This window comes from Euprymna scolopes, chromosome 11 (genome assembly GCF_053919585.1).
Source record: "Euprymna scolopes isolate OS-2025 chromosome 11, ASM5391958v1, whole genome shotgun sequence".
Taxonomy (NCBI): Eukaryota; Metazoa; Mollusca; class Cephalopoda; order Sepiida; family Sepiolidae; genus Euprymna; species Euprymna scolopes.
This window is the reverse complement of record NC_136492.1, coordinates 109294267-109307139: the sequence shown is the minus strand read 5'-3', so window position 1 is coordinate 109307139 and position 12873 is coordinate 109294267. Positions and strand designations below refer to the sequence as shown.

Sequence of the window (12873 nt, the reverse complement as noted above, 5' to 3'; positions counted from 1 at the left end):
GAATTTTGTTTGGCCCACCACCTTACTCAAAGCACAATATAAATATGAACGAACCAAACGAGATTCATATGTAATGAGATAGCTTTCCTTTTTCCTAAAAAGGTGTTCACAACCAACACGTGCACTGCAAGACCAAATTCTAAAATTCTTTATCATTCTGTATTCCTTTCACTATATCTATTTCCCCCATGCATACCTCCAAAATCACAAGATGATTTTCCAACAAAAATATTCAAATATATGTAAATAGCTTCCAAGATTTAAAAAGAATTTTAAAGCCAGAAATGACTTTGTACTCAACAGTTTAAATTCTTCCAAATTCCTTTCAAATCAGTCTATTTTAATTTTTAACTATTACCAAATGATCAAAAATAGATAGCTTGTTTATGAAGAAACAGAAATGTATTGTAATAGATTTAATTTATTGTAAGTGTAATAAATGTATTGTAATAGATTTAATTTATTGTAAGTGTAATAAATGTATTGTAATAGATTTAATTCAGAAATTAAATTGTTTTAAAAATATGATTGGGGGGGGGGGGTTAAATACTCTGAGCTCAAATTTTCTGTCACAGATCAAGTCAAAAACGAAATCAGGATGGATATCACTTCTGCTTATCCATCTTTTATCACTTACAACATAGATTTTAGTCTTGTTTCAAAACCAAGCTGTAACCCACGTCCTGTACATATCAAGCTCTGCTCTAAACAGTGCCACTCTGTGACTGGTCGGTGCAAAATATTAGATGCATCTGAACATTACTTTCGTTTCTTTGAATATTTTTCGAATTACCTCCCTTTTATTATGCATAAAGGTATAGTTATTGATACAAATATATATTGAAACAGAGGCATGCGCACATATTTTGTATAATCGAGATAATATTAAAAAGAACAGTTATTCTTAAGATGACTTAATTCAATTTACGTGTCTGGAGATGAAAAGAAAATATTTCAAACTTAAACAAGAAAGATCGAAGTATGACAGATGAAGAGATAACCAAAACTTTTCACAGACATTTGAGAGTATATCTAAAAATAATGTAATTTTAACCATGTCTTGACGATGCGTTTTATATCTAAGCTGGCTTACTTGTAACTGTGTCAACAATTGTGTCTGAATATACATTCTGTTTTTGCGTGTATGTATGTATAAGAGATAAAAAATGTTTGTGTGGCTGTGCAGATATATAATGACTCATATTTTGGTTATATGTAAGTGTCGATGATATCAACAATTTTCCAATGAACAAATGCATGGTGGGTGTGAAAGAGGCTATTTAAAGTATGATAATATTTGACATGCATAAACGTCTCCAACCTCGTCTAGTAGCCATAACCTTGGGAAGAAGGTCGTTTTCTTGCTAGTCTGAATCTCTAAATCTACAATTTGTTTTGGACAATTTAGTTATTGTTGAAGCAGACAACCCTGAAGGATGCCCGTCTAGTACACAAACGCAAATATTGGTTTTTATGTCCATTTTATCAACATATCTGAACTTGATTAATATATATTATTATAATATATATCATAACTATATATTATAATATATAGCATCGGAATTTGTTGAAAAGAAATCAATATTGTGCTCAATCGCAAATGTGAGACCTAAAATTTGTTTTGCATTTCGGGAGTCACTGATGATTTATTTGGATTTTTAAAAGCCTTTTAAAAAGCAGATCTACTACAATGAAACCGTTGTACCTCTCTGAAATCTGTAACATCTAGTTTTTATCTAAAGAATTTGTATTATGATTATATATATATATATATGTGTGTGTGTGTGCATGTGTTATTATATAAAAGTTATTTTGCATGTGTGAGTTCCTTCCTCATAGGTTCCGAAACTGTTGAGCCTATCTTTTGCAAATTTCACACACAAAAGTAATTTATATGTCTGGCAGTGTTCTTAGATATGTTTTGTACAGAAATTCATCTGATAAGTATCGAAAATCGAAAAAATCCTATCCTAAAATAGTCTTTATTTCTTAGAGATAAAAAAGGATTTTTACAAGGGAATGTTTTACGTTGACCGAGGGAGACAATATAAATTTGCAGCAAATTATTTCTAAAAAAAACAAAAACAAAAAAAAAAAACAGAATTACTATCATTTGGAGGTATAGCTCAGTGATAGAGCATTCAATTACAGATTGAATGATCCTGTGTTCAAGTCCAGGCGTACCTCACCATTTTATTTTAATTTTTTTTCTTATTAATGATTTCAATTTACGATAAAAGAAGAGGTACCAATTTAAAATCGCCGCAAATCATTTCACTGCTGGCATATTTTGAAACTAAACATTAATTAAAAGTGACTTTTCCAGGGCATTCATCGTCAAACCCAAATATCAACTGACGTGATATTGTAAACAAACACAGGCAGAATTTGATGAACGACATTATCATTATTATTTTTTAATTTTTTTTTTTTTTTTTTTTGTGAATAAGTCCTCCGGGCAAATTATTCCTCATAATAGATAATATTCAATAGAGAATTGATTCTATAATATATATCCAATCTGCATAAATTAAAATATCATGTTTCAGCATATTGTTGTACAACCGGGCAACGCCGGGGATTCAGCTAGTATATATATATATATATATATATAAATTGAGTAAAACGATTCATAATTTTGAATTAAAAATCGGTTTCAAAAGGAAAACAAACAAAATGCATTAGATTGTACGATCGTTTCAGAAACTATGTTCACTTTATTTAAATTAACAATAAATATTGACAATAATTTGACAAAAGTTTTGTCCTTTAAAAACAAAGTTTCCTCATCAGCCAAAAATAGGGGATGGGGAAGCAGGTAAAGACACCAAAATAAAACTAGAATTTTAGTCGTGTGTAAGGTAGATATTCCTTTTTTATCTCCATTATAAAATCTGTTTCTATTTGAGTCAGTCTATCTTAGCTCTAGGATATCTACATCTATTGAGCTTATTATATATCTACAGTACAATGAGCAATGTTTTCTTTTAATAGTATTAATACATTTACTAATACATTAAAATAAACTCTGCTCTTTAGACTTCAGATCTAATTCGCTCTAAAAAAATAAAATTAAAATATATATATATATATATATATATATACACACACACACACAAATATGTATAATTATTTACCATAATAATTAAATACCTACAGACACTAGTGTCTTATCCTTTCGGGAATCATCTGTGCAGGGTGTCACGATTAACATATATATATATATATATATATATATATATATGCAGAGGGAGAGAGAAGATTATTCACATTGAAAAAATTGGTGAATATTTTTTTTATCTCACGTTCTTTATTTTTTTATGTCTTTCTTCCAAAATTTGTGAAAACTAATTGAAAATCTATTAATATCGCTATTTCCCTCCCTCATACAAACAGATATATAGGAGACCATGATAAAGCAGAATTTTAAGGAAATGTTTCATAGATTTATTGATGCGTGGGCTTCATCACGATCTCCTGTTCATTTGTTTGTGTGTGGGTGGGTGGGGGGTAAATAGCGATATTAATAGATTTTTAATTGGTGTTCACAGATTTTGCTAGAAAGACATAAATGGACAACCTGAAAAAAAATATTCATCAATCATAGATGGTATCAAGGTATGTTTAGATATGTTTTAAAATATACAGATGAAAACATACTTAAATACACATATCTGATTGGATGGTTTTTTTTTTTTTTTTTTTTTTTTTTACACAGTGATCACCACTTATCAAGGCCCGGAAGCCACTCAGGGATAAGGGTTATTGCAAGTATATTACGTTAGTGAGGAGATTTGCTGAAATGTTTACTTAAGGGGGCGGTTCATTAGGAATTTGTTAACGTTGGACTTGAAGACATCCAAGTTGTAGTCCGGAGGGAAGCAGGCAGACGGAACAGAGTTCCACAGGCGTGCAGTTCTAAGAAAGAAGCTTTGTTCATGGAATCTGCGTTTTGATTTAGGCACAGATATAGAGTGGGGGAAATTTTTCACAGTGGATTCAGCTAGACGGGTGTTTTTCTTGAAAGATTGGCGAGGGGGGACCAGAGATTGGAGTTCAGACGAGAATCTGCCATGGAAATAACGATAAAACAAGGACATGCTCGCAACGTCTCTTCTGTGGGAGAGAGGTTGCAGGGTAGAGAAAAGGGCATCCCCCACTAAGCCACGAAGTCTATTTTGTACTCTGTCAAGGCAGGAAAGGCTGTTTTTAGCAGCTCCTGCCCAGATATGGCAACAGTATTCCATCCTTGGACGTACTTGGCTTTTATATAGATAGAGAATTGCATCCGTAGTGAGATATCTTCTGGAGCGGTAGAAGGACCCCACCATCTTTCCAGCGACCATGGCAACAGACTTGATGTACGTGTTCCATTTCAGATCAGGAGTAAAGATCAAACCCAGAAGCTTGTCAAAACACGGGGCCTCACCCAGACGAGTGCCATCCATCACAATTGATGCCAGATGGGGATCAGAGCGTTGATGATGTAAGGATAGCAGTTTGGTTTTGGATGCATTAAAGGTAACCAGCCACCTCTTCCCCCACTGAACCACGCGCTCGAGATCAGAGGAGAGAGAATCAGAGAGAACTTTGTCATTTACAGCCTTTGATGTGTTGCCGTAGATGGTCGTGTCATCAGCATAGATGTCAACGAATGATTTAAGTATGTGTTTAGGGAGGTCATTGATGTAGATCAGGAAGAGAGTTGGGCCCAGGATTGACCCCTGAGGGACTCCAGCATTTATATTGCAGGCCTCCGATTTTTGTCCATCTACCACTACTCTTATGAGCCTATCAGAGAGAAATGATTTAATGATTGAGAAAACATTTCCAGTTATACCGTAGCTGGAAATCTTGTGAAGTAGACCCTTATGCCATACCTTGTCGAAGGCCTTTGATATGTCGAGAGCAATTGCCCTAGAAAGGAAGCCTTTGTCAAGAGATTCACTAATCCTGTGGGATATAACCGTCAGCACATCTGCGGTAGATCTTGCAGAGCGGAAACCATATTGTGTGTCACTAAGAAGGTTATTCCTGCTGAGGTGGTTGACTATTTCTCTATTTAATATGGATTCCAGCAACTTACTCATAACACACAGGAGACTTATTGGTCTGTATTGAGAGGGAGATGACTTATCACCTGAATTCTTAAATACAGGGCAAACTGATGAGGTCTTCCAGGGAGTCGGAAAGCACTTCTCCTTAAGGCAGCGCTTAAATAGTTTCGTAAGTATGGGAGCAAGTTCTGGTTGAAGCTTTTTTAACACTGTAATTGGGATGCCATCAGGGCCAGTTGCTTTACTGGAATCTAGGTTCTTTATTAGCTTGGTGACCTCATGCACGGATATTTGTATGTTACCTAGCTTGTTCTGTGTTATAGGAAGAAATATGGGGAGTTGATGGCCTTCGTCGCATAGGGTAGAATTAGCTGCAAAGTTCTTTGCAAATAGTTTGGCCTTGTCTGACGCTGATGAGATGACCTCTGGTCCATTGATAATGGTTGGGATAGAACGCACACTTCTGTTCAGGATCCTATTTGTTATTTGCCAAAACTGGTGGGATCCAAGCCGCTGATCAGCTACCTTGGATTTAACAGACTGGACATATAGCTCTCTTGCATTTTTTTATTACTCTTTTACAGTGGTTGCTGGCAGACCTAAAAGCAGCTTTAGTCTCAGTGCATCTATTACGTTGGTAGCTATGGAAAAAGTGATTTCTGTGCGCGATAGCAGCAGCACATTCTGGGGAGAACCATGGCTGGCTGTTAGGTTTTTGTTGGAATTTTTTAGATGGTATGAATTGGTCTATGCCTGCAATTAACCATTCGGTCAGATCTGATACTATAGAGGACACTTCCTTTTTAAACATGGAGTGCAGAGGTAAATCAGATATGAATGTACGGAAGCTATCCCAGTCAGTCATAGAGTATCGGTATACAGTACGGTGGAGGGGTACGTCTGATGGCTTCTTACATTTTTCAGTGTTATTCGTTATTCGTAGTACATTATTCAGACTACTATTCTCAGCTTATTATTTTAACAACATTTAAGTTGGTGCAACCTCCAATCTTCATCCGATGTATCTTGTTGAACTCACGAATCGGCACGGAATTTCGAAAAGAAACTTTATTTAATCCATGGAGACAGCAACCCCTCATTCCGTCAGCCATGAATGAGTAGAAGTTCCAAGTAACTCGCAATTGTATTTTGAGTGTTGCCCACATTAAGGATAGAACCTTCAAAAGAGTGTAACTTACAAGTGAATTTCATCAAGTACTTTATCCATTGTGGACAATTCTAGAATGAATTTTAAGCCTTAAACCTTTTTATTGTATTTTGTGTACAATCTTACTATATATATATATATATATATATATATAGTACTTTAACGGTGAATGATTTGACGAACTGCAAGGACTTGTACCCCCTCGACATAAATACCCTGCCAAACCTGACAAGCAGCTAAATCCCACCCCTTCACAGTAGAGATCCCCAGATGTAAGAGAGTCTTCTACTCCAGTAGTTTCTTCCCCAGAATCACTAGACTTTGGAATTCTCTTCCAGGTCCTTGCTTCCCCCACTGTACTAACATGCAGAAGTTCAAGTGTAACGTGAACCGACATCTTGCTGCCTAACTCCCTACATAGTACCTCTGTAGTTTATGTCCCTGATAATAGCCCCCTACACCAAAGTGGCAATGTGCCTTGTTTGGGGTGAAAATGTAGTTAAAAATATATATATATATATATAAGGAATGAAAAAATACCAGCGGTGGTTGACGTTATGTTTTGAGAAAAATAGAAAAACCGAATGAAATTATTAAAATAATCAACGTTTCGTCCTTATTTTAGAGGACATCTTCAGGATAATTGAAATAAAGATGTAAGAAAAGAAAAAGTCATAATCGTGCGAAAAGGAAGACAGTTTTTGAATGTACACACACATATGTTGTCCTTGACATGGGTAGGATTCAAAAACTGTCTTCCTTTTCGCACGATCTATGACTTTTTCTTTTCTTACATCTTTATTTCAATTATCCTGAAGATAATAAGGACGAAACGTTGATTATTTTGATAATTTCATTCGGTTTTTCTATTTTTCTCAAAACATATATATATATATATATATATATATATATATATAGGAAATTTATTACTGCGAGTCCATATATATATGCCAGCTTTAATTTATTATATATATGATAATTAAGCCTGACAAATATACATATATATATATATATATATATATATATATATATATGTAGTAATAAATAGTGACATATATATGTTATCAAAGAGTAAATCTTTAACAAAGCAAAACTTATCAAGATAAGAAAACTCAACACTATTAAGAAGAACAAACAATAATATTAAATTAAAGATGAGAAATAAAGTTGTATAAAACTTTATTATATCATCAGAACAATAATGAAAAAGTTAAGGGGGAAAATTAAGAAAAAGAAATCTCTTTAGGCCATGGCATTTCGAAGCTAAATGCTTCTCATCAGAAGAGGAGAAGGGTCAGAATTATACAAAATGTAAATATAGAAAAAACCGGCTCGATGACATTTTTATTATTCTATTGAATATTATATACTAGCATGACATTAGAATGAAGAAATAGCATAATATGCAGGTAAAAAATAATTAAAAGTAGGTGCTATATTACCCTATTCCTTTACTCTAATTTCGTACATAAATGTCATTAAGCCAGTTTTTTTTTAGGCAGAATGAAACGCACCGAGCAGAGAAACGGTTCAGGTCACTAATAAAATTTGCTGGGTGATCCACTTTACCCAAATCGACTTGATTATGACTTGACCTTCTTTTTTTTAATTATTATTATTTGTTAATATTGATTATGTAAATTTTTTAAATAAACAAATTAATTCTGCACACGAGCTCCAAAACTTAGTAGGGAACGCCTTGTTCTCTTCCCTACGACCTCTTTCCTACAGAAGAGATGTAGCAAGTCTGGTTCTTCTCTATTGTTACTTTCATGGCAGGTTCTCGTCTGAGCTTCAATCTATGCCCCCCCCCGCATAACTTTCACAAAAACGCTCATCTAGCTACAACTACTATCAACAATTTCCCACACTATCTGTCCCTAAATCTAAATACAAATTCCATGAACAAAGCTTCTTTCCTAGAACTGTCCACATGTGAAACTCTGTTCCATTAGCCTGCTTCCCAGCTGACTACAACGTGGCCGTCTTCAAGTCCAATATAAACAAGTTCTTGTTGAGCCGTCCACTTAATCAAATTCTACCAAACTTTCACCACTAACGATCACTACGCTGCTATTGGTAACAACAGTGCACTCTTTAACCTTATCCTTAAGTCGCCTTTAGGCCTTATAAATGGTGACTTCCTTGTAAGAAAAAAAAACACACACTTCAAATATAACTCTTCATCTAAAAAAGGTATAATTATATAAATTTAAGACATAGAAAAAAGTAAGAGAGGATTTGAAAATCTGGAACATAAACAAAACTATTTCTGGAAGGAACATTTTGAAGAGACGCTTTGTCAATGCCTCCATTCAGTCTCAAAAGACAAAGGATACCTTCTGATGGGGCAGCTGTGCATGTAATGTGGCAAAGGTTGCATAATCCCCAACAAAACCTCTCCTAAATCGGCACCGTTCGAGTCCAATGGCAAGGAGAAGTTCAGGGTGACTGGAAACAATGCCGAGATAAGCAGAGAGCACACGCAGCACCTGGTAGTCCTAAATGTTCACCCATCTGTTACTGGCCAGGCTCATCGTTGCTTAATTTTTTTTTTTTTTTTTTTTTTTACACAGTGATCACCACTTATCAAGGCCCGGAAGCCACTCAGGGATAAGGGTTATTGCAAGTACATTACGTTAGTGAGGAGATTTGCTGATATGTTTACTTAAGGGGGCGGTTCATTAGGAATTTGTTAACATTGGACTTGAAGACAACCAAGTTGTAGTCCGGAGGGAAGCAGGCAGACGGAACAGAGTTCCACAGGCATGCAGTTCTAAGAAAGAAGCTTTGTTCATGGAATCTGCGTTTTGATTTAGGCACAGATATAGAGTGGGGGAAATTTTTCACAGTGGATTCAGCTAGACGAGTGTTTTTCGTGAAAGATTGGCGAGGGGGGACCAGAGATTGGAGTTCAGACGAGCATCTGCCATGGAAATAACGATAAAACAAGGACAGGCTCGCAACGTCTCTTCTGTGGGAGAGAGGTTGCAGGGTAGAGAAAAGGGCATCCCCCACTAAGCCACGAAGTCTATTTTGTACTCTGTCAAGGCAGGATAGGCTGTTTTTAGCAGCTCCTGCCCAGATATGGCAACAGTATTCCATCCTTGGACGTACTTGGCTTTTATATAGATAGAGAATTGCATCCGTAGTGAGATATCTTCTGGAGCGGTAGAAGGATCCCACCATCTTTCCAGCGACCTTGGCAACAGACTTGATGTACGTGTTCCATTTCAGATCAGGAGTAAAGGTCAAACCCAGAAGCTTGTCAAAACACGGGGCCTCACCCAGACGAGAGCCATCCATCACAATTGATGCCAGATGGGGATCAGAGCGTTGATGATGTAAGGATAGGAGTTTGGTTTTGGATGCATTAAAGGTAACCAGCCACATCTAATTTCGGTGATCTGATGAGAAACGTGATTATGTCGTATAGAGCCGCTTGGTAAGCAGCTTCCAAAACTCCAACGATCGTAGCAAGTAATCATCCTGAAGATGTATTTAAAAAAAAATTGTAATCACCGGAAGTTGTACTAAAAAAAAATAAATAAAAAAAAGTAGAAACATGTTGGTTGTGGATAACGTAAAATTTCTTCAGACTTACCTGACAAAACTTCTCTCCATCTGGTTAAGAGATGTGTGTTGTTTTATTGTTTTCCGCTGGAAGTATTCTGTATCCGAATCCAAATCTCCCACTGAACACGCTGCAAAAAAAAAAAAAAAAAAAAAATTGCTAAATAATAGTAACAGAGTTAAAGAAGATATGCTTGATCATTTATGATTGGTCGGTGAAATAAAAGTCAAGTTTACTTAAGATAACAAAAAAATGAAAAAGTTATTGAGATAAATAAAATAAGTGTATGGGTTACTAGGCATCTGATTAATGTTGTGTTAATGAGATTCGTTGATATTCTTATTCATTACATACATTTTTGTTATGTTATTGTGTTCTAGCTTTATTAAGGGTTTAGTTTCTCAACATCATACACTTTCCACTAGGTTACCCGGTTAGAGTTAATCAGATAGAAGCTCACATCCTGTTGATTACAATTCTTGTTTAGTTGTTGGTGCTTTACATTTTAAAATCATTCAAATATTATGCAATCAACTCATGAAAGCGGTAAAATGTTTGGGGGGGGGGTACAGAGTGATTGCCAAATACAAGAAGTATTTAGACACGATTGAGAAGTTTATATTACTTGTATTCATTGTTCTCATCTTGAGTGTTATTTGTATAACGTTTCGGTTGGATTATCCTTCGACCGTCTTCAGGCATGTTGGTTGTTGTTTGGGCAATCCGACCGAAACGTTTCACAAATAACACTCAAGATAAGAACAATAGTCTGATCAATACAATTAATATATACAATCAGCCCTCATTTAAAAAATTCTGAACTTTAATGATTGAGAAGATTAACCTGTAATGGAGTGTGCTCTGATGAATTGGTAGCACTTATGCCCCCTCGGTGTAAATACCCCCAACAAATTAGACAAGCTACAAAATCCCACCACTTTACTGTAGAGATCCCTAGACGCCACAAAGCCATCTACTCTAATAATTTCTTCCCTCGAACTGCCAAACTTTGGCATTACCCCCTTGTTTCCTGCTTCCTTAATATGATGAAATTTAAATGTAATATGAACAGATATTTTGCTACTCAACTCCTTACATGGTACTCCTATAGATATTTAAAAAAAAATTTTTTTTTATTACATTTTCACCCCAAACAAGGCACATTGCCACTTTGGTGTAGGGGGCTACTATCAGGGGAAACAACTACTGGGGTACTATGTAGGGATTTGGGCAGCAAGATGTTGGTTCACGTTGCACTTGAACTTCTGCATGTCAGTACAGTTGGGGAAGCAGTGACCTGGAATGGAATTCCAAAGTCTAGCGGTTCTGGGGAAGAAACTACCGGAGTAGAAAGATCTTTTACATCTAGGGATTTCTACAGTGTGGGGGTGGGATTTTGCAGCTTGTCGGGTCTGTCGAGGGTGTTCACGTCGTGGGGGCACAAGTGCTTGCAGTTCATCAGAGCATTCACCATTAAAATACTTGTAGAAAAGGCAGAGGGATGCAACGTTTCGTCGATGGGACAGAGGCTGAAGCTTAGATGCCAGTTAGGGCCTATCAGATTTGCGACTCTCTTTTGAACCCTGTCAAGGAGCGAGAGACTAGCAGCCGATGCACCAGCCCAAATATGACAGCAATACTCCATACATGGGCGAATGGTTGCCTTAGGTACAGGATACTTTCGGGTGTTAGTAGTTTTCTAGCATGGTAGAGAGAGCCCACCTTCCTTGCAGCAGCCCTGGCAATACCCTCGATGTAATTGTTCCAACTCATGTTTCCTGTGAACGTTAGGCCAAGGAGCTTGAAAGACGTACTCTCAGATAAAGAGTCGTTGGCCATTGCTATAGATGGTAGAAAAGGTTTCTTGTAATTATTGAATGAAACCAGTTTAGTCTTGGCGGCATTGAACGTGACCATCCATTTTTGTCCCCATTCCACTACTGATTGGAGGTCATCCTCTAGTGTTTCTGCCATTACTTTAGATATATGTTCATTTGTTTTCCTGCCGTGCCTGCTATAGAGTGTGGTGTCATCAGCATATATACCCATCTCAGAGGCAATTTTGTCGGGGAGGTCATTTATGAATATCAGGAACATGGTCCCAAATAGTAGCCCCTTACATCCAAGTGGCAATCTACCTTATTTAGAGGAAATGATAGTAAATAAAATAGAAAAACTCAGCCTCACCATGATATGAGAGATTGATTGAGCTTCGTCATGTGATATGAGAGATTGACTAGACATAATACAGATTTGACATACTACACACATTTGTAGATGTGAACTTAGTGTTGAAAGGTGATGCCCTTTTCTCTTTTCTGCAATCCGATTTCCCACAGAAGAGACGTTGCGAATCTGTCTCCGCTCTATCGCTATTTTCATGGCAAGTGCGCGACTGAACTCCAATCTATGATCCCTTCATTGCCAAACTTTCACAAAAACCACTCAATACAACCACAACATATGATTTTCCTCACTCTCTATCTGTGCTTAAATCTAAAATGCAGATTCCATGAACAAAGCTTCTTTCCTAAAACTGTCCATATTTGGAGCACTGTTCCACTGGCCTGCTTCTCAGTTGAATGCAACATGCCTGCAAATCCAATGTAAACAAGTTCCTGTTAAGCTGTTCCCATAAATAATCAAATTCTACCCAATTTAAACCATTAGTGATTACAACACTACCACCTTGCATTTATTAACACTTACCCTCGCGTGGTATTCTAGCCTTGATAAGTGGTGACTCCCAAGTCAAAAAAAAGACCTGCAAGATTCTGCTAGATAGGGACGTTTAATCTAGTAGGAATGCAATTCATAGTTAAGGAAATTATTTTTGCCTTTTTGTTTCTCTACAATTTCCAACTATTGACTGAAAGAAAAATAAAAACAGTCGACGATTAATTGAATTCTTTTTTACTAATGAAATAGAAACAAGTTAAAAAACTTTTGCTTTCCACAGAACCGGTCTGTGATTAAATTATATACTCCATAAACAAACAAACCCATTGGCTGAACTTTAATGCAGTTCCAACAATTCTATAGTCCAAATAAAAAAATCATTTATGCTACCTATA

The 12873-nt window shown here is 36.2% G+C and overlaps 1 protein-coding gene across 10 annotated transcripts in view; it reads right to left on the bottom strand.

Annotated features, from left to right (window-relative positions):
- The window catches only part of LOC145288065 (uncharacterized), a 612213-nt gene that overhangs the window by 170947 nt on the left and 428393 nt on the right, over positions 1-12873 (bottom strand). For all 10 annotated transcript variants that reach the window (XM_080136116.1, XM_080136110.1, XM_080136114.1 and 7 more), the window contains one exon: positions 9830-9929. In XM_080136116.1, coding sequence (XP_079992242.1) covers positions 9830-9929 — 100 coding nt within the window. The remainder of the gene's footprint in view (positions 1-9829; positions 9930-12873) is intronic.